The sequence below is a fragment of the Ascaphus truei genome, chromosome 22 (assembly GCF_040206685.1).
Source record: "Ascaphus truei isolate aAscTru1 chromosome 22, aAscTru1.hap1, whole genome shotgun sequence".
NCBI classification, from domain to species: Eukaryota; Metazoa; Chordata; class Amphibia; order Anura; family Ascaphidae; genus Ascaphus; species Ascaphus truei.
In genome coordinates, this window is record NC_134504.1 from 15,383,250 (window position 1) to 15,403,954 (window position 20,705).

General features: G+C 51.1%; 1 protein-coding gene across 2 annotated transcripts in view; it reads right to left on the reverse strand.

The window, feature by feature from the left end:
• KIF19 (kinesin family member 19) overlaps positions 1 to 20,705 on the reverse strand; it is a 75,096-nt gene that overhangs the window by 44,314 nt on the left and 10,077 nt on the right. For both annotated transcript variants that reach the window (XR_012789879.1, XM_075580076.1), the window contains exon 3: positions 59 to 169. Coding sequence is in view for 1 of the 2 variants with exons in the window: in XM_075580076.1 (XP_075436191.1) it covers positions 59 to 169 (111 nt within the window). In the remaining variant the exon portion in view is untranslated. The remainder of the gene's footprint in view (positions 1 to 58; positions 170 to 20,705) is intronic.

Below are 20,705 nucleotides of genomic sequence, written 5' to 3' on the forward strand. Positions count from 1 at the left end.
CTCTCCCATGTCACAGGCCCCCACAAAAGTGTACAGCACCGCGAACACCGGACAATACCTGCGTCGCAGTGTAGTCGAAGGCCACGTCAAACATGTAGGACTTCTCACGGGAGCGGTTGGCTCTCAGAATGTCATCTGGATCTTCCATTGGGTCCATCAGAACCACCATCTGTAAGAAGACACCGAGCGTGTTACACGCCACACCCAGAGAACAGCAGCACAGAGGGGGACCTACCCTGCAGAGCTGACACTCTAAGCGCCTGTAACAGGAGAGGATATTATCAGTATAAACATGGATCTGCGATAGTATAAAACTATTTCTGGGAGGCTCCATTAGGCTGCGTCCATAGAGGGGGGAGCCGCGCTCCTCCGCGCTGACGCGGAGGCTCGTCTGCGCAATCAGGAGCGATTGCATGAACTAGCAGGCGAGCCAGCGTGCGCGATCGGGAGGCGGGGCACTGACGTCACTGGGCCAATAGCCCGCGGAGCGCCGACGTCGGCGCCGTGACGCTGCTTCGCTCTGATTGGAGGTTTTCAGCCGACAGCGCGCTCAGAAACAGGTTCTGATGGCTGAAAATCCCTGCGCCTCAGCACGCCTGCGGACGCTCGCGGGAGCCCCCTCTCAAGACATCCTCATTGAGGATGACGGGGCTCATCGCGGAGCGTCCGCACAGCTCAGCGCTGACTGTCCTATGGACGCAGCCTAAGAGTCACAGTTGTCGGCCTCTATCAAAGTGACATGGATTACATTTTTATTGAACACGCGTTTCATGCAGTCAGTGATACTGTGGAACTCTTGGTGATCCTGCGCAGAACTGTATTAAGCGCGCCCGATTACAGGAGCAACCTCCCCCCAGAAACCTGTGTGAGTTGAACTCATATAATATTCGTATCTTGGCCCACTGAGCATTTCCTGCGGGGTTTTTTTTTTTTGCGCCTGTTAAAAATCATGATTTTCTTCATTTTTTAACTTCTGAATTTTAACCTGTGGACGGCTCTGGGGAGAACTCCATTTTAATCTCCCAGACATTTAATATTTCCAACGCCTTTGAACGAAGCGCCAGATTTAAAAACAAAAACAAACAAAAAAACTGAAACAGCAAGAAGATGTCTCCAGCACAAAATTACATGCCCCGACCCCCGCCCCCCCCCCCCTCCCACCCCCTCCCCAAAAATGGGGATGGGATTGCTCAGGGATGGGCGTGGAATAAGTTACATGTTCAGCGAGCTTCTGGGTTTCTCCACGATTCCAGTTCACTGCGCAAGCGGAGGATGCTGGGAAGAGCCATCCCCTGGGGGGGTGAGGGCACTGATTGGGCGCGAGTCAGCCTGGCGTCTCGGGCGAGAGACGGCGCAGGCTCCGGCACAAAAGGGAGCTGCATTTTATGAGCGCGAGGCTGTAATTCCAGCGGGTACAGATAAAAGGCAGAGGGGCATTGGGAGGGGGCGAATGTGTGCGAGATGGAAGGAGGAGGAGGATACGGGGATCGCGAGTTGGAAATGTAATAATGACAGAGAGATAAAGAAAGGACAGAGGAGGGAGGTGTGAGGGGAACGGGGAGGGTTTTATCAGATGCAGTGTAAATAAATATCATTGTCCCTGGCAGGCGCGGTTACACATTCAGCAGCGCTGGCCTCATACACGCTTACTAATAACGTGCTTATTTCATTTGTCTTCACAAAATGCAAAGCCAGGGCACGTACACGTAAAAACATTATCTGGGTAACATGCCGTTAAATAAAACAACTCATAAATGCAACGGTCGCTCGTTTTTCTTACAAGGGGGAAAATACAAATATATGCACTTTCTCATCGGTAATTCTAAGACTTGAGCTTTAAAGCGGGGGTCTCAAACTCAGTCCTCAAGGGCCACCGACAGGCCAGCTGTTATGGATATCCCTGCTTCAGCACAGGTGGAACAGTCAAAGGCTGAGCCACTGATTGAGCCTCCTGTGCTGAAGCAGGGATATCCCCAATACCTGACCTGTTGATGGTCCTTGAGGACTGGAGTTGGCCAGTCAAAGACTGAGCCGCTGATTGAGCCACTGATTGAGCCACATTTATAGTAAATGTCAGTTTTCTTATGAAACGTGAGATGTACTGTAATAGAGATCTAAATGCCTCAATGCCACTGGGTTAGCATGGTCAGTGGGTATCAGAGAGCTGTGCCCCTGGGCATTGCAGTGGGTATCAGAGTGAGCTGTGCCCCTGGGCATTGCAGGTGGGTATCAGTGAGCTGTGCCCCTTGGCATTGCCAGTGGGTATCAGAGGGAGCTGTGCCCCTGGGCATTGCTAGTGGGTATCAGAGTGAGCTGTGCCCCTGGGCATTGCCAGTGGGTATCAGAGAGCTGTGCCCCTGGGCATTGCTAGTGGGTATCAGAGTGAGCTGTGCCCCTGGGCATTGCCAGTGGGTATCAGAGTGAGCTGTGCCCCTGGGCATTGCCAGTGGGTATCAGAGGGAGCTGTGCCCCTGGGCATTGCCAGTGGGTATCAGAGTGAGCTGTGCCCCTGGGCATTGCTAGTGGGTATCAGAGGGAGCTGTGCCCCTGGGCATTGCCAGTGAGTATCAGAGTGAGCTGTGCCCCTGGGCATTGCTAGTGGGTATCAGAGGGAGCTGTGCCCCTTGGCATTGCCAGTGGGTATCAGAGTGAGCTGTGCCCCTGGGCATTGCTAGTGGGTATCAGAGTGAGCTGTGCCCCTTGGCATTGCCAGTGGGTATCAGTGAGCTGTGCCCCTTGGCATTGCAGGTGGGTATCAGTGAGCTGTGCCCCTTGGCATTGCCAGTGGGTATCAGTGAGCTGTGCCCCTTGGCATTGCCAGTGGGTATCAGTGAGCTGTGCCCCTGGGCATTGCAGTGGGTATCAGAGTGAGCTGTGCCCCTTGGCATTGCAGGTGGGTATCAGTGAGCTGTGCCCCTGGGCATTGCAGTGGGTATCAGAGTGAGCTGTGCCCCTTGGCATTGCAGGTGGGTATCAGTGAGCTGTGCCCCTGGGCATTGCAGTGGGTATCAGAGTGAGCTGTGCCCCTTGGCATTGCAGGTGGGTATCAGTGAGCTGTGCCCCTGGGCATTGCAGTGGGTATCAGAGTGAGCTGTGCCCCTTGGCATTGCAGGTGGGTATCAGAGTGAGCTGTGCCCGTGGGCATTGCAGGTGGGTATCAGAGTGAGCTGTGCCCCTTGGCATTGCAGGTGGGTATCAGTGAGCTGTGCCCCATGGCATTGCAGTGGGTATCAGAGTGAGCTGTGCCCCTTGGCATTGCAGGTGGGTATCAGTGAGCTGTGCCCCTGGGCATTGCAGTGGGTATCAGAGTGAGCTGTGCCCCTTGGCATTGCAGGTGGGTATCAGTGAGCTGTGCCCCTGGGCATTGCAGTGGGTATCAGAGTGAGCTGTGCCCCTTGGCATTGCAGGTGGGTATCAGTGAGCTGTGCCCCTGGGCATTGCAGTGGGTATCAGAGTGAGCTGTGCCCCTTGGCATTGCAGGTGGGTATCAGTGAGCTGTGCCCCTTGGCATTGCAGGTGGGTATCAATGAGCTGTGCCCCTTGGCATTGCAGGTGGGTATCAGTGAGCTGTGCCCCTTGGCATTGCAGGTGGGTATCAGAGTGAGCTGTGCCCCTTGGCATTGCAGGTGGGTATCAGTGAGCTGTGCCCCTTGGCATTGCAGGTGGGTATCAATGAGCTGTGCCCCTTGGCATTGCAGGTGGGTATCAGTGAGCTGTGCCCCTGGGCATTGCAGGTGGGTATCAATGAGCTGTGCCCCTTGGCATTGCAGGTGGGTATCAGTGAGCTGTGCCCCTTGGCATTGCAGGTGGGTATCAGAGTGAGCTGTGCCCCTTGGCATTGCAGGTGGGTATCAGTGAGCTGTGCCCCTTGGCATTGCAGTGGGTATCAGAGTGAGCTGTGCCCCTGGGCATTGCCAGTGGGTATCAGAGAGCTGTGCCCCTGGGCATTGCTAGTGGGTATCAGAGTGAGCTGTGCCCCTGGGCATTGCCAGTGGGTATCAGAGTGAGCTGTGCCCCTGGGCATTGCTAGTGGGTATCAGAGGGAGCTGTGCCCCTGGGCATTGCCAGTGGGTATCAGAGTGAGCTGTGCCCCTGGGCATTGCTAGTGGGTATCAGAGGGAGCTGTGCCCCTGGGCATTGCCAGTGAGTATCAGAGTGAGCTGTGCCCCTGGGCATTGCTAGTGGGTATCAGAGGGAGCTGTGCCCCTTGGCATTGCCAGTGGGTATCAGAGTGAGCTGTGCCCCTGGGCATTGCTAGTGGGTATCAGAGTGAGCTGTGCCCCTTGGCATTGCCAGTGGGTATCAGTGAGCTGTGCCCCTTGGCATTGCAGGTGGGTATCAGTGAGCTGTGCCCCTTGGCATTGCCAGTGGGTATCAGTGAGCTGTGCCCCTTGGCATTGCCAGTGGGTATCAGTGAGCTGTGCCCCTGGGCATTGCAGTGGGTATCAGAGTGAGCTGTGCCCCTTGGCATTGCAGGTGGGTATCAGTGAGCTGTGCCCCTGGGCATTGCAGTGGGTATCAGAGTGAGCTGTGCCCCTTGGCATTGCAGGTGGGTATCAGTGAGCTGTGCCCCTGGGCATTGCAGTGGGTATCAGAGTGAGCTGTGCCCCTTGGCATTGCAGGTGGGTATCAGTGAGCTGTGCCCCTGGGCATTGCAGTGGGTATCAGAGTGAGCTGTGCCCCTTGGCATTGCAGGTGGGTATCAGAGTGAGCTGTGCCCGTGGGCATTGCAGGTGGGTATCAGAGTGAGCTGTGCCCCTTGGCATTGCAGGTGGGTATCAGTGAGCTGTGCCCCATGGCATTGCAGTGGGTATCAGAGTGAGCTGTGCCCCTTGGCATTGCAGGTGGGTATCAGTGAGCTGTGCCCCTGGGCATTGCAGTGGGTATCAGAGTGAGCTGTGCCCCTTGGCATTGCAGGTGGGTATCAGTGAGCTGTGCCCCTGGGCATTGCAGTGGGTATCAGAGTGAGCTGTGCCCCTTGGCATTGCAGGTGGGTATCAGTGAGCTGTGCCCCTGGGCATTGCAGTGGGTATCAGAGTGAGCTGTGCCCCTTGGCATTGCAGGTGGGTATCAGTGAGCTGTGCCCCTTGGCATTGCAGGTGGGTATCAATGAGCTGTGCCCCTTGGCATTGCAGGTGGGTATCAGTGAGCTGTGCCCCTTGGCATTGCAGGTGGGTATCAGAGTGAGCTGTGCCCCTTGGCATTGCAGGTGGGTATCAGTGAGCTGTGCCCCTTGGCATTGCAGGTGGGTATCAATGAGCTGTGCCCCTTGGCATTGCAGGTGGGTATCAGTGAGCTGTGCCCCTGGGCATTGCAGGTGGGTATCAATGAGCTGTGCCCCTTGGCATTGCAGGTGGGTATCAGTGAGCTGTGCCCCTTGGCATTGCAGGTGGGTATCAGAGTGAGCTGTGCCCCTTGGCATTGCAGGTGGGTATCAGTGAGCTGTGCCCCTTGGCATTGCAGGTGGGTATCAGTGAGCTGTGCCCCTGGGCATTGCCAGTGGGTATCAGAGTGAGCTGTGCCCCTTGGCATTGCCAGTGGGTATCAGTGAGCTGTGCCCCTTGGCATTGCAGGTGGGTATCAGTGAGCTGTGCCCCTTGGCATTGCAGGTGGGTATCAGTGAGCTGTGCCCCTTGGCATTGCCAGTGGGTATCAGTGAGCTGTGCCCCTTGGCATTGCAGGTGGGTATCAGTGAGCTGTGCCCCTGGGCATTGCAGGTGGGTATCAGAGTGAGCTGTGCCCGTGGGCATTGCAGGTGGGTATCAGTGAGCTGTGCAGGTGGGTATCAGTGAGCTGTGCCCCTTGGCATTGCAGGTGGGTATCAGAGTGAGCTGTGCCCCTTGGCATTGCAGATGGGTATCAGTGAGCTGTGCCCCTTGGCATTGCAGGTGGGTATCAGAGTGAGCTGTGCCCGTGGGCATTGCAGGTGGGTATCAGTGAGCTGTGCCCCTTGGCATTGCAGGTGGGTATCAATGAGCTGTGCCCCTGGGCATTGCAGGTGGGTATCAATGAGCTGTGCCCCTTGGCATTGCAGGTGGGTATCAGTGAGCTGTGCCCCTTGGCATTGCAGGTGGGTATCAATGAGCTGTGCCCCTGGGCATTGCAGGTGGGTATCAATGAGCTGTGCCCCTTGGCATTGCAGGTGGGTATCAATGAGCTGTGCCCCTTGGCATTGCAGGTGGGTATCAGTGAGCTGTGCCCCTGGGCATTGCAGGGGGGTATCAGTGAGCTGTGCTACTCTCTGTGCTCCTGGACCTCTGATAATAACTCCGGGGGCCGAGCTGCCCCAGAAACGACGCCAACCTGAACAGAGGGATCTCTGTTCCTACTGCCTGGCTCTGTAAGGTTACACCAGGCAAGGGGAATGAAGGTGGCACAGGACAATGGGCACCTTCTCTAGCTGCGCTCAGATGGGGTTACCACCCTCCGATCCGAAACAACGCAGATTATTTAACTCCCCGGCGCCCGTTACAACCGGAGGGGACGAGACGTTCTTACTGATGAAGGACTTTGGAGCCGGGACGGTTTGAGTGTGGGAGAAGAGCAGGAGAAGCCCCCCCACTAATCGCTGATAGGTCCCAATTAAGGAAGCGAGGGGCTTATCTCACATCACTGTCTATAGGGCATCAAATGCTCACGATCACAACACTGCGTTATTATTCCCATTACTCGCAATGTTTTTCCCCTGGTGTTTTCTGTACCTACACAAAGCTTTTGGGATAGCCTCTTGACTAACCCCACAGTGTACCCAGCCCTCTGTACTGCACAAAGATGCTGCTCGCTGCTATTCCCCACCCTCCATCGCAGGGGCCCAACGGGAGATGTTCTAAGTAACCTTCACATCATAACAAGGCCGTCACCAAACCGGCCACTTCCGCGTAAACCGCCAAGCACCAAGTATGCCGCCCACCGCACAAAGTCCTCTCCTAACCCCGGATACAGTGACCCTCTCCGTCCACCGGCGCGGGTTCTAACGGTAACGGCTGGTTCCGGATCGCTCTTCCGCATCGGGCGGAGATGACGCAGGCGGCGTCTGGCAAACGTGACGATTTGAGTTGAATTGTACGTTGGGTTTTATGGGTTGGGTTATGCAGCCAACATCAACTCCATGGCGCTTTTTTATCGGGTTTACCGCCTATTAATGAACCCCTTCACTGCCAGAGACGCCGGCAACGCAGCGCGGCACAAGACGGGTTCCAGGGGCAGGGGAATCTGCTGATTGATTTGGAAAAGGGCCGGAAAAACTGCTAATATGATCCTTAGCGCGCCGCGGACCCCCCAGCGTAACACCGCGGGCGAGAACGGGTTATTAGCGCGTGTAGTCTTGCACTGGGCGGTAAGGAGCCGTATTTTTCTAAGCCGTGCTGGAAAGCGTCTTATGGCGTAACACAACTTAGTAAATATGGCCCATAATGCTGAGACACACGGCATCTGTAATACCCAGATGGGTTCTGCTCACACCCACCTAATGTCTTCTAAACACCGGGAGCCATCTGCTCTGGGGGGAGGAGAGGGAGAGGAGAGAGAGCAGGGGGGGGGGGTAGAGAGGGGGGATAAAAGGGGGAGTTATAGGGGGGGGTAGAAAGGTGGGGGTAGAGAGGGGAGGGAGAGAGAGAGGAGAGAGAGAGAGGGGAGAGAGAGGAGAGGGGTAGAGCGGGGGGAGAGAAGCGGAGATAGAGAGAGGGAAGAAATGGAGAGAGAGGGGGGAGATGGAGAGAGAGGGGGGAGATGGAGAGAGAGGGGGGATATGGAGAGAGGGGGGGGAGATGGAGAGAGAGAGGGGGGAGATGGAGAGAGAGGGGGAAGATGGAGAGAGAGGGGGGAGATGGAGAGAGTGGGGCGAGATGGAGAGAGAGGGGCGAGATGGAGATGGGGTGGAGGAGAGAAGGGGAGGGAGACGTAGAGATGGGGGGAGAGATAAAGGGGAGAGGGAGAAAGAGAGATGGGGAGACGGAATTAGAGAGAGGGGGGGGGAAAGAGAGAAGGAAGACGGAATTAGAGAGGTGGAAAAGAGAGTAGGGGGGAAGAGAGGGAGGGGGGGAAGGGGACACCTCCTGTCTGACTGTCACTGTGACACCTTGTGAGTGTCACCAACCTGCCATATGCTTCCCATGTGAGGTATGAGAGCTTGTTAGTGGTGACAGCCGGGAGACGGCCGCACCGGCACATCTCATCCACACAAACCCCGTATACAAGTGAGCAGGCTGCATTAACCCCTTGGCCACATTGCAACGTGTTTATCCGCTCCGAGCGCGTATCCCAGCCCCAGGGGGGCGGTCTCGTTGGTCCCTAAATGAAGGTGCCTCCGCTCCGTGCCCCGAGCTTCCCCAGGGCAATAGCCCTGCTTGTTTCATGGTCTAACGCGGGGGCATCAAACTCAGTCCTCAAGGGCCACCAACAGGTCAGGTTTTATGGATATACCTGCGTCAGCACAGGTGGCTCAATCAGTAGCTCAGTCGAAGACTGAAGCCACCTGTGCTGGAGCAGGAACCGATTGAGCCACCTGTGCTGAAGCAGGGATCTCCGTAAAACCTGACCTGTTGGTGGCCCTTGAGGACTGAGTTTGACACCCCTAGTTTAACGAGTATTATTACTCAAAATACTAAGCCTAACTAACACCCTCCGTGCGGTATACATTACACGGCGCGTTTAATTGGGGCAGTTATGGGGATTCTGACAAATGCCGCGGCCCTAGAAGTCGTTTAAACGGTAACATATTTCTTTACTATTTGCCATGGCAGCCATATTTATAGGCCACGCAAAAAGGGTTCAATGAAATAAAAGACTCGGGGAATAGTGAATAAGAGCCTGAGGTAGATGGGGCGTTATAATGTATATTCTTATTTATACGGCAGCCAGAGTACAGACGCACGTCAGCAGCACAGAGGGTCAACACAGATTAACTGCAGATGAGAGAGATAATCCCAGATTATCTGTCTCCCAGAGGAGTTGTTCCGTGGGTAAAATACTGGCCTCTGAAGTGGGAGACGCTGTCCGAGACTCCATGACTGATACGTGCGAGATATGGAGCTGCTCACGGTTTGCTTACTCCATTAATTGGAGTGTAGGCTCATTAAGGTCGGAATTCATCGTGTGTGTGTGTGTTCCTAAATTGTATAATGCCAGCGAGACATACAAATAGATGTATTATTATGAATGCTCTCCAATAAACCATACTGCCTGTGAGTGAGGCTGCCGCGCAGTGAGTGAGGCTGCCGCGCAGTGAGTGAGGCTGCCGCGCAGTTAGTGATGCTGCTGCGCAGTGAGTGAGGCTGCCGCGCAGTGGGTGAGGCTGCCGTGCAGTGAGTGAGACTGCCAGTGAGTGAGTCTGCCGCCCAGTGAGTGAGACTGCCGCACAGTGAGTGAGACTGCCGTACAGTGAGTGAGACTGCCAGTGAGTGAGTCTGCCATCCAGTGAGTGAGACTGCTGCGCAGTGAGACTGCCGCCCAATGGGAGACTGCCGCCCAGTGAGTGAGGCTGCCTTCCCAGTGAGTGAGGCTGCATTTCCAGTGAGTGAGGCTGCCTTTCCAGTGAGGGAGGCTGCCTTTCCTGTGAGGGAGGCTGCCTTTCCTGTGAGGGAGGCTGCCTTCCCAGTGAGGGAGGCTGCCTTCCCAGTGAGGGAGGCTGCCTTCCCAGTGAGTGAGGCTGCCTTCCCAGTGAGGGAGGCTGCCTTCCCAGTGAGGGAGGCTGCCTTCCCAGTGAGTGAGGCTGCCTTCCCAGTGAGGGAGGCTGCCTACCCAGTGAGTGAGGTTGCCTTCCCTGTGAGTGAGACTGCCTTCCCAGTGAGTGAGGCTACCACCCAATGGGAGACTGCCGCCCAGTAAATTAGAAGCCGCCACCCCCCTCCCCTCCAGGTGAGTGAGATCTCTTTGTCTGTAAACGGATAAGTTGTAAAGTTCTGGGTACAAATAGTTTCTACTTGAGTGGGATCTCACGGAGTGGAGTGTGCAGGGGGGGGACTGGTCAGGATGGGAGAAGGAGCGGCTCAGCGAGAAAAGACAATGTCTCTAGTAACAATGACGCTGAGTGAGAGTCAGGGGAAACGGTTCAATTGGGCAAGGTCACTTTATCTCCCTGTGCCTCAGGCACCAACAACATAGATTGTCAGCTCCGCGGGGCAGGGACTGTGTGTAACATTCCTATGTTCCCGGCTGTAGGTCTGGGATGGGTGTCCTCCCTGCGTTCCTACAGGCGCTCTAGTACTGAGCGTCTTGGTGAGTAGCGCGTTAGAAATAAATAAATACATGGGGGGGGGGAGGAATTCCAGGCTCAGGAGAGGTGTGAGGAGGCAGTGAGTGTGAGCACAGGCTCAGGAGAGGTGTGAGGAGGCAGTGAGTGTGAGCACAGGCTCAGGAGAGGTGTGAGGAGGCAGTGAGTGTGAGCACAGGCTCAGGAGAGGTGTGAGGAGGCAGTGAGTGTGAGCACAGGCTCAGGAGAGGTGTGAGGAGGCAGTGAGTGTGAGCACAGGCTCAGGAGAGGTGTGAGGAGGCAGTGAGTGTGAGCACAGGCTCAGGAGAGGTGTGAGGAGGCAGTGAGTGTGAGCACAGGCTTTGTCTGTTCTCCGGGCCCCTCCTGTGCCAGGTGAGGAGGAGGGGGGGGGGAGGTAACACCTGGTACAGGTAGCTGTGTCTCTCCATCCTGCAGACACGCCTCCCGTCTGTTACCATAGCAACGCTGCCCTCTGAAAAGCCAGGACAGAGCGAGCAGCGGATACATGTATACTGAGTATAACCCTCCACCTGTGCTTCTATCTCACATTCACTGTCATAATTTCCATCTCCCTTAAACCTGTCACTTTTCTCTCTTATTTGTGTGACGGTTTCTCTGTCACTCTTATGCACTCTCTCTCTCTCTCTCTCTCTCTGGTTTTTCTTCTCTATCACATTCTCTTTTCTTTTTTTTTCTCCTCTCTCTTTTTCTCTTCCTGCTCTCGCTCCCTCGGTTCCCCTCTCTTGCTGTCTCTCTTTCCCCTATCACTCTCTCTTTTCCCCTATCACTCTCTCTCTTTTCCCTTCTCTTACTCTCTCTCTTTTCCCTTCTCTTACTCTCTCTCTGGTTTTTCTTCTCTATCACATTCTCTTTTCTTTTTTTTTCTCCTCTCTCTTTTTCTCTTCCTGCTCTCGCTCCCTCGGTTCCCCTCTCTTGCTGTCTCTCTTTCCCCTATCACTCTCTCTTTTCCCCTATCACTCTCTCTCTTTTCCCTTCTCTTACTCTCTCTCTTTTCCCTTCTCTTACTCTCTCTCTGGTTTTTCTTCTCTATCACATTCTCTTTTCTTTTTTTTCTCCTCTCTTTTTTTTTTCCTGCTCTCGCTCCCTCGGTTCCCCTCTCTTGCTGTCTCTCTTTTCCCCTATCACTCTCTCTCTTTCCCCCTATCACTCTCTCTCTTTCCCCCTATCACTCACTCTCTTTTCCCTTCTCTTACTCTCTCTTTTATTCCTGTTCTCGCTCCCTCTCTTCCCCTCTCTTGCTCTCTCTCTTTTCCCCTCTCGCTCTCTCTCTTTTCCCCTCTCGCGCTCTCTCTCTTTTCCCCTCTCGCTCTCTCTCTTTTCCCCTCTCTTGCTCTCTCTTTTCCCCTCTCTTGCTCTCTCTCTTTTCCCCTCTCTCGCGCTCTCTCTTTTCCCCTCTCGCGCTCTCTCTCTTTTCCCCTCTCGCGCTCTCTCTCTTTTCCCCTCTCGCGCTCTCTCTCTTTTCCCCTCTCGCTCTCTCTCTCTTTTCCCCTCTCTCGCGCTCTCTCTTTTCCCCTCTCGCGCTCTCTCTTTTCCCCTCTCGCGCTCTCTCTCTTTTCCCCTCTCGCTCTCTCTCTCTTTTCCCCTCTCGCTCTCTCTCTCTTTTCCCCTCTCTCGCGCTCTCTCTTTTCCCCTCTCGCGCTCTCTCTCTTTTCCCCTCTCGCGCTCTCTCTCTTTTCCCCTCTCGCTCTCTCTCTCTTTTCCCCTCTTGCTCTATCTCCCGCTCTGTTTTCTTCTCTCTTTTCCCCTCTCTCGTTCCCCCTCACACGCCCTCTCTCTCTCTCTCTCTTTTCCCCTCTTGCTCTCTCTTTTCCCCTCTCGCTCTCTCTCTTTTCTCCTCTCGCTCTCTCTCTTTTCCCCTCTCGCTCTCTCGCTTTTCCCCTCTCACTCTCTCTCTTTTCCCCTCTCGCTCTCTCTCTTTTCCCCTCTCGCTCTCCCTCTTTTCCCCTCTCGCTCTCTCTCTTTTCCCCTCTCGCTCTCCCTCTTTTCCCCTCTCGCTCTCTCTCTTTTCCCCTCTCACTCTCTCTCTTTTCCCCTCTCACTCTCTCTCTCTTTTCCCCTCTCGCTCTCTCTTTTCTCCTCTCGCTCTCTCTCTTTTCCCCTCTCGCTCAATCTCTTTTCCCCTCTCGCTCTCTCTCCCGCTGTTTTCTTCTCTCTTTTCCCCTCTCTCTCTCTCGCCCTCTCTCTCTCTCGCCCTCTCTCTCTCGCCCTCTCCCCCGGGCAGGACAATGCCACATGTCACTGTGACACAGCTCCACGGATCGGGGAATTTAACCAGAACAATGTGCCCTGCACTATTAATAGTTCAGGACAGAACAAAGCCCGGCCCGTTCCAAAACCCACGTGCCCTGTGTATCAAACGGATCCCTGAGACATATATATAGAAACCACTTTGGAACGGCTGCTTTAAACAAAGGAATTATCCACTTACTGCTAATAACCAGGAGTGCGGGCAGGATTAAAGGGAACTCTTCAACTCCGCAAAATCTCATTTTCACTTGTTACTGCTACAGAGCGATATAGTAACACGCAGAGCGATATAGTAACACGCAGAGCGATATAGTAACACGCAGAGCGATATAGTAACGCGCAGAGCGATATAGTAACGCGCAGAGCGATATAGTAACGCGCAGAGCGATACAGTAACGCGCAGAGCGATATAGTAACACGCAGAGCGATATAGTAACACGCAGAGCGATATAGTAACATACAGTAACGCGCAGAGCGATACAGTAACATACAGTAACGCGCAGAGCGATACAGTAACGCGCAGAGCGATATAGTAACATACAGTAACGCGCAGAGCGATACAGTAACGCGCAGAGCGATACAGTAACGCGCAGAGCGATACAGTAACACGCAGAGCGATACAGTAACACGCAGAGCGATATAGTAACACGCAGAGCGATATAGTAACACGCAGAGCGATATAGTAACACACCGAGCGATATAGTAACGCGCAGAGCGATATAGTAACACACCGAGCGATATAGTAACACACCGTGCGATATAGTAACACACCGTGCGATATAGTAACACACCGAGTGATATAGTAACACACCGAGCGATATAGTAACACACCGTGCGATATAGTAACACACCGTGCAATATAGTAACACACCGTGCGATATAATAACATGCAGAGATATATAATAACAACGAGAGCAATATTACAACACTCTTAGAGATATAATAACATGCAGAGCGATATAATAACAAGGAGAGCAATATTACAACACTCTTAGAGATATAATAACATGCAGAGCGATATAGTAACATGCAGAGCAATATAATAACAAGGAGAGCAATATTACAATACTCTTAGAGATATAATAACACGCAGAGATAATAACACACAAAGATATAATAACAAGCAGAGATAATAACACACAAAGATATAATAACACGCAGAGATAATAACACACAAAGATATAATAACACGCAGAGAGATAATAACACGGAGAGCAATATTACAACACGCAGAGCACTATAACAACACACACTTATTTATATAGCGCCCTTATCCATGGCGCTGTACAGTACATTAGTTAGTAAAACGCTGGTGGTGTTACATATGGAACATTTTATGTGATGGGCATAGAGTAATTGTTAAGATTTCATTGTGGTAGGTAGGGGATGGGAACATTATGGTCAGGGTATGGGTTAGGGGCATTGAGAGCTTGCTTGGTTAGTGGGCAGGGGTTGGCACATTATGGACGGGCTATGGATTAGGGACATTGAGAGCTTGCTTGGATGGCGGGCAGGGGTGGGCACATTATGGATGGGTTAGGGGCATTGAGAGCTTGCTTGGGTGGTGGGCAGGGGTGGGCACATTATGGACGGGCTATGGGTTAGACAAAGTCCCCGGTGTAGGCTGCTGCACGCCTGGCGTCCTGGCGGCGCGTACACAGCTTAAAACCGCGATCTGCAGTCTGTAGGCAGCGATCAGAGGCGCTGGGGGCGTGGCCAAAATGGGAGCGGTGGGCGCGGCCATGACATCAGGCACAAAGCGCTGCGCCAAGCCTATAACTCTGCATCGTCCGGCAAACCTACCCGTTACTAACTGGGTAATAAGAAACAGCCGCTTCATGCAAGCGTTTTATCTATAGGTTTTCTCTTTGTACCAACTGCTGCAGAGTTTATCATCCACACAATGCCACGAACCAAACCGCGAGGGCAAATGGGGTGGGGGCTGCTCAGAGTAGATCAAAGGGTTTTTTTAACCCCCACACGTGTTAGTGACCCCCCTCCTCCACCCAATAGGCTGCGCTTAAAATGCCGGTGATGCCACGTTGCGTCAAAACAAATGCATTGTCGCCGTCGCGTGCGCTTATAGTACGCGTGACGCGACAGAGCGATGTCATGGTCGCCATCGCTGGAAGTCATCTCAATTTGATTTTTCCAGCGACCGCAGCCCGACGTGGCGTCGCCGGCGCTATAAGCGCAGCCCGACATGGCGTCGCCGGCGCTATAAGCGCAGCCTTAGTCATTAATTGCACCACATGTGAAATGACTTGGTGCTATTTCCAACCCTCAGGATTACAGCCACGGGTTCATGTGCAATGATTTCCGATGTAATGACATGCACTGTATACTCACTTTCCTGGTAACCCAGTGAGTAAGACACAGGTCCTTAACTCTTTGAGTGCCCCGGGGGGGGTGGAGGGGGTCTGAATTCATGGCTCACTAATACATTGCTTGGACCTCTGACACTGAAAGGGTTAATGTGGTCTGTCCATCCATAACAAAGAAGAAGCAGGCACACGGCCTTACTCAAAAGGAGGTTTAATATGCCATAAAGTGCAACGTTTCGGCAGTCAAATACTGCCTTTCTCCAGGTGCAGGCTCAGCCTTCGGTATTAAACTGCCGAAACGTTGGACTTTATGGCATATTAAACCTCCTTTTGAGTAAGGCCGTGTGCCTGCTTCTTCTTCTTTGTACTGGAACATTTGGGACTACAGGAGCTCCCCAGGACCAGCGCACCGGCAGCTAAGTACCCCACCTCTATTACCCTTGATATTGAGTGCGTGTCTCATCCTCTGTCTCTGTCCATCCATAACCACACATTTGCCCAGGGAAGGCAGCCCGCTTCCCCCATTGTCATCTCAGCCACAGAGTAACCGAGAACATTCTGTCCATGGGGTTCCATGGAATCTTGAGCATCTGATGGAACCAGCTCTGGGGAGAATCGGACCAGACTCAGTACACAGAGCACTGCCAAAGTTGACTGGGATTGCATAGCTGTGACCCCACGCTCCCATTGGTTTAATGTAAATGCCCTCCTATTGGCTCCCGGCGCACCACATGACAGCGTCGCCGCACGGGAACACAATCGAGTTGTATCCCCTGCTGGCTGACGCGCCAAAGTACGAAGAGGGCCAACAAGCAAGGAGACACCGGGGCCTGCTGGTATGGAGGTGAGTGATTGGTGTGCGGCATGCACGCCACCGCGCACCGTCGTCCCCATCGCGCGTGCCGCCATTACCAATGGGGACCTAGCCATGGGTTCATTGAGAGCTTGCTTGGTTGGTGGCAGGAGTGGGGACATTATGGTCGGGCTGTGGGTTGGGGGCATTGAGAGCTTGCTTGGTTAGTGGGTAGGAGAGCTTGCTTGGTTGGTGGGCAGGTGTGGGAACAGTAGGGTTGGGTTAGGTACATTGAGAGCTTTCTTGGTTGGTGGGAACTTTATGGTCGGGCTATGGGTTAGATGCATTGAGAGCTTGTTTGGTTGGTGGACATGGTAGGTCTCTGGATTTAGTCTTGTCAGTGGCATGGTGATGGGTCTGACAGTGGGAACAGTGGGGGCGATTGGATCGGTGAGGTGGGTGACTTTGGAGAGACTTTAGGAAGGGGTGAAGGTAGGGGAGATTATAGACATTGGGTTGGGTGGTGGAAGGGGAGGGGATGGGAGGATAACGGGGATCCTGGAATGTGATGGAGAAGAGATGAGTTTTGAGTTGGCTGCTGAAGATAGTTAGGGAGGGGGCAGATTGGATGTGGTGGGGAGCTTGTTCCAGTATAGGGGGAGAGTAAGACAAATTATCGGAATTGAGAGGAGGCAGTCAGGGAGCGAAGTGGACGGGAAGGGGTGTAGTGAGAGAAGAGTGCTGCAAGGTAAGGAGGGGAAGAGCAGGGTGAGGAATTTGAACGTTGTTGGTTGGGTAGCCAGTGGAGTTGGGAGAAAGGTGGCGTGGGCAGAGCGGGGGAGAGTGAGGAGGGTACGGCCTGCATCGTTTTGGGTTTGTTGGAGGGGTATGGAGGAGGAGAGGGGGAGACCCAGGAGAAGGGATTTAGTCAAGATTGGTAATGAGGGAGCGGATGAGAAGTTTGGCCAAGGACAGGGAGAGCGATATAATAACACGCAGAGAGATATAATAACACGCAGAGAGATATAATAACACGCAGAGAGATATAATAACGCGCAGAGAGATATAGTAACACGCAGAGAGATATAATAACATGCAGAGAGATATAATAACACGCAGAGAGATATAGTAACACGCAGAGAGATATAATAACACGCAGAGAGATATAGTAACACGCAGAGAGATATAGTAACACGCAGAGAGATATAATAACATGCAGAGAGATATAATAACACGCAGAGATAATAACATGCAGAGATATAAGAACTCGCAGAGAGATATAGTAACACGCAGAGAGATATAGTAACACGCAGAGAGATATAATAACACGCAGAGATAATAACATGCAGAGATATAAGCGTTTTGGGTTTGTTGGAGGGGTATGGAGGAGGAGAGGGGGAGACCCAGGAGAAGGGATTTAGTCAAGATTGGTGATGAGGGAGCGGATGAGAAGTTTGGCCAAGGACAGGGAGAGCGATATAATAACACGCAGAGAGATATAATAACACGCAGAGAGATATAATAACACGCAGAGAGATATAATAACACGCAGAGATAATAACATGCAGAGATATAAGAACTCGCAGAGAGATATAGTAACACGCAGAGAGATATAGTAACACGCAGAGAGATATAGTAACACGCAGAGATATAGTAACATGCAGAGATATAGTAACACACAGAGAGATATAGTAACACGCAGAGAGATATAGTAACACGCAGAGCGATATAATAACATGCAGAGCGATATAGTAACACGCAGACATATACTAACATGAAGAGAGATATAATAACATGCAGAGAAATAATAACTCGCAGAGCGATATAGTAACACGCAGAGCGATATAGTAACACGCAGAGATATAATAACACGCAGAGCGATATAGTAACACGCAGAGCGATATAGTAACACGCAGAGCGATATAATAACACGCAGAGCGATATAGTAACACGCGGAGAGATATAGTAACACGCAGAGCGATATAATAACACGCAGAGCGATATAGTAACACGCGGAGAGATATAACACGCAGAGCGATATAATAACACGCAGAGCGATATAGTAACTAGCAGAGCGATATAGTAACACACAGAGCGATATAGTAACACGCAGAGCGATATAGTAACACGCAGAGCGATATAGTAACACGCAGAGCGATATAGTAACACACAGAGCGATACAGTAACACGCAGAGTGATACAGTAACACGCGGAGCGATACAGTAACACGCGGAGCGATATAATAACACGCAGAGCGATATAATAACAAACAGAGCGATATAGTAACTCGCAGAGAGATATAGTAACACGCAGAGCGATATAGTAACACGCAGAGCGATATAATAACTCGCAGAGCGATATAGTAACACGCAGAGATAATAACTCGCAGAGCGATATAATAACACGCAGAGTGATATAATAACACACAGAGAGATATAGTAACACGCAGAGAGATAATAACTCGCAGAGCGATATAATAATACGTTGAGCGATATAATACATAGAGCGATATAGTAACACGCAGAGCGATATAGTATCACGCAGAGCGATATAACACGCAGAGCGATATAGTAACACGCAGAGCGATATAGTAACACGCAGAGCGATATAGTAACATGCGGAGAGATATAATAACAAGCAGAGATATAATAACAGAGCGATATAGTAACACGCAGAGAGATAATAACTCGCAGAGCGATATAGTAACACGCAGAGCGATATAGTAACACGCAGAGCGATATAATAATACGTAGAGCGATATAGTAACACGCGGAGAGATATAATAACAAGCAGAGATAATAACAGAGCGATATAGTAACACGCAGAGCGATATAGTAACATGCGGAGAGATATAATAACAAGCAGAGATATAATAACAGAGCGATATAGTAACACGCAGAGAGATAATAACTCGCAGAGAGATATAGTAACACACAGAGCGATATAGTAACACGCAGAGCGATATAATAATACGCAGAGCGATATAATAACTCACAGAGCGATATAGTAACACGCAGAGCGATATAATAACTCGCAGAGCGATATAGTAACACGCAGAGCGATATGATAACACGCAGAGCGATATAGTAACACGCAGAGCGATATAGTAACACGCAGAGCGATATAGTAACACAAAGAGCGATATAGTAACACGCAGAGCGATATAGTAACACGCAGAGCGATATAGTAACACGCAGAGCGATACAGTAACACGCAGAGCGATACAGTAACACGCGGAGCGATACAGTAACACGCAGAGCGATACAGTAACAAGCGGAGCGATATAGTAACACGCGGAGAGATATAATAACACGCAGAGCGATATAATAACACGCAGAGCGATATAGTAACTCGCAGAGCGATATAGTAACTCGCAGAGCGATATAGTAACTCGCAGAGCGATATAGTAACACTCAGAGCGATATAGTAACACGCAGAGCGATATAGTAACACGCAGAGCGATATAGTAACACGCAGAATGATATAGTAACACGCAGAGCGATATAGTAACACGCAGAGCGATATAGTAACACGCAGAGATATAGTAACATGCACAGCGATATAGTAACACGCAGAGCGATATAATAACTCGCAGAGCGATATAGTAACACGAAGAGAGATAATAACTCGCAGAGCGATATAATAACACGCAGAGTGATATAGTAACACGCAGAGAGATAATAACTCGCAGAGCGATATAATAACACGCAGAGCGATATAGTAACACGAAGAGAGATAATAACTCGCAGAGCGATATAATAACACGCAGAGTGATATAATAACACACAGAGAGATATAGTAACACGCAGAGAGATAATAACTCGCAGAGCGATATAATAATACGTTGAGCGATATAATAATACATAGAGCGATATAGTAACACGCAGAGCGATATAGTAACACGCAGAGCGATATAGTAACACGCAGAGCGATATAACACGCAGAGCGATATAGTAACACGCAGAGCGATATAGTAACACGCAGAGCGATATAGTAACACGCAGAGCGATATAGTAACATGCGGAGAGATATAATAACACGCAGAGATATAATAACAGAGCGATATAGTAACACGCAGAGCGATATAGTAACACGCAGAGCGATATAGTAACAAGTAGAGCGATATAATAATACTTAGAGCGATATAGTAACACGCAGAGCGATATAGTAACACGCAGAGAGATATAGAAACACGCAGAGAGATATAATAACACGCAGGGATATAATAACACGCAGAGAGATATAGTAACACGCAGAGCGATATAATAACGCGCAGAGAGATATAATAACACCCAGAGAGATATAGTAACACGCAGAGCGATATAGTAACACGCAGAGAGATATAATAACACGCAGGGATATAATAACACGCAGAGAGATATAGTAACACGCAGAGCGATATAATAACGCGCAGAGAGATATAATAACACCCAGAGCGATATAGTAACACGCAGAGCGATATAGTAACACGCATAGAGATATAGTAACACGCAGAGAGATATAGTAACGCGCAGAGAGATATAGTAACGCGCAGAGAGATATAGTAACACGCAGAGAGATATAGTAACACGCAGAGAGATATAGTAACACGCAGAGAGATATAATAACAAGCAGAGAGATATAATAACACGCAGAGCGATATAGTAACACGCAGAGAGATATAGTAACACGCAGAGAGATATAGTAACACGCAGAGTGATATAGTAACGCGCAGAGAGATATAGTAACGCGCAGAGAGATATAGTAACACGCAGAGAGATATAGTAACACGCAGAGAGATATAGTAACACGCAGAGAGATATAGTAACACGCAGAGAGTTATAGTAACACGCAGAGAGATATAATAACAAGCAGAGAGATATAGTAACACACAGAGAGATATAGTAACACGCAGAGAGATATAGTAACACGCAGAGAGATATAATAACACGCAGAGAGATATAATAACACGCAGAGTGATATAATAACACGCAGAGCGATATAATAACACGCAGAGAGATATAGTAACACGCAGAGATATAGTAACGCGCAGAGAGATATAATAACACGCAGAGAGATATAGTAACACGCAGAGAGATATAATAACACGCAGAGCGATACAGTAACACGC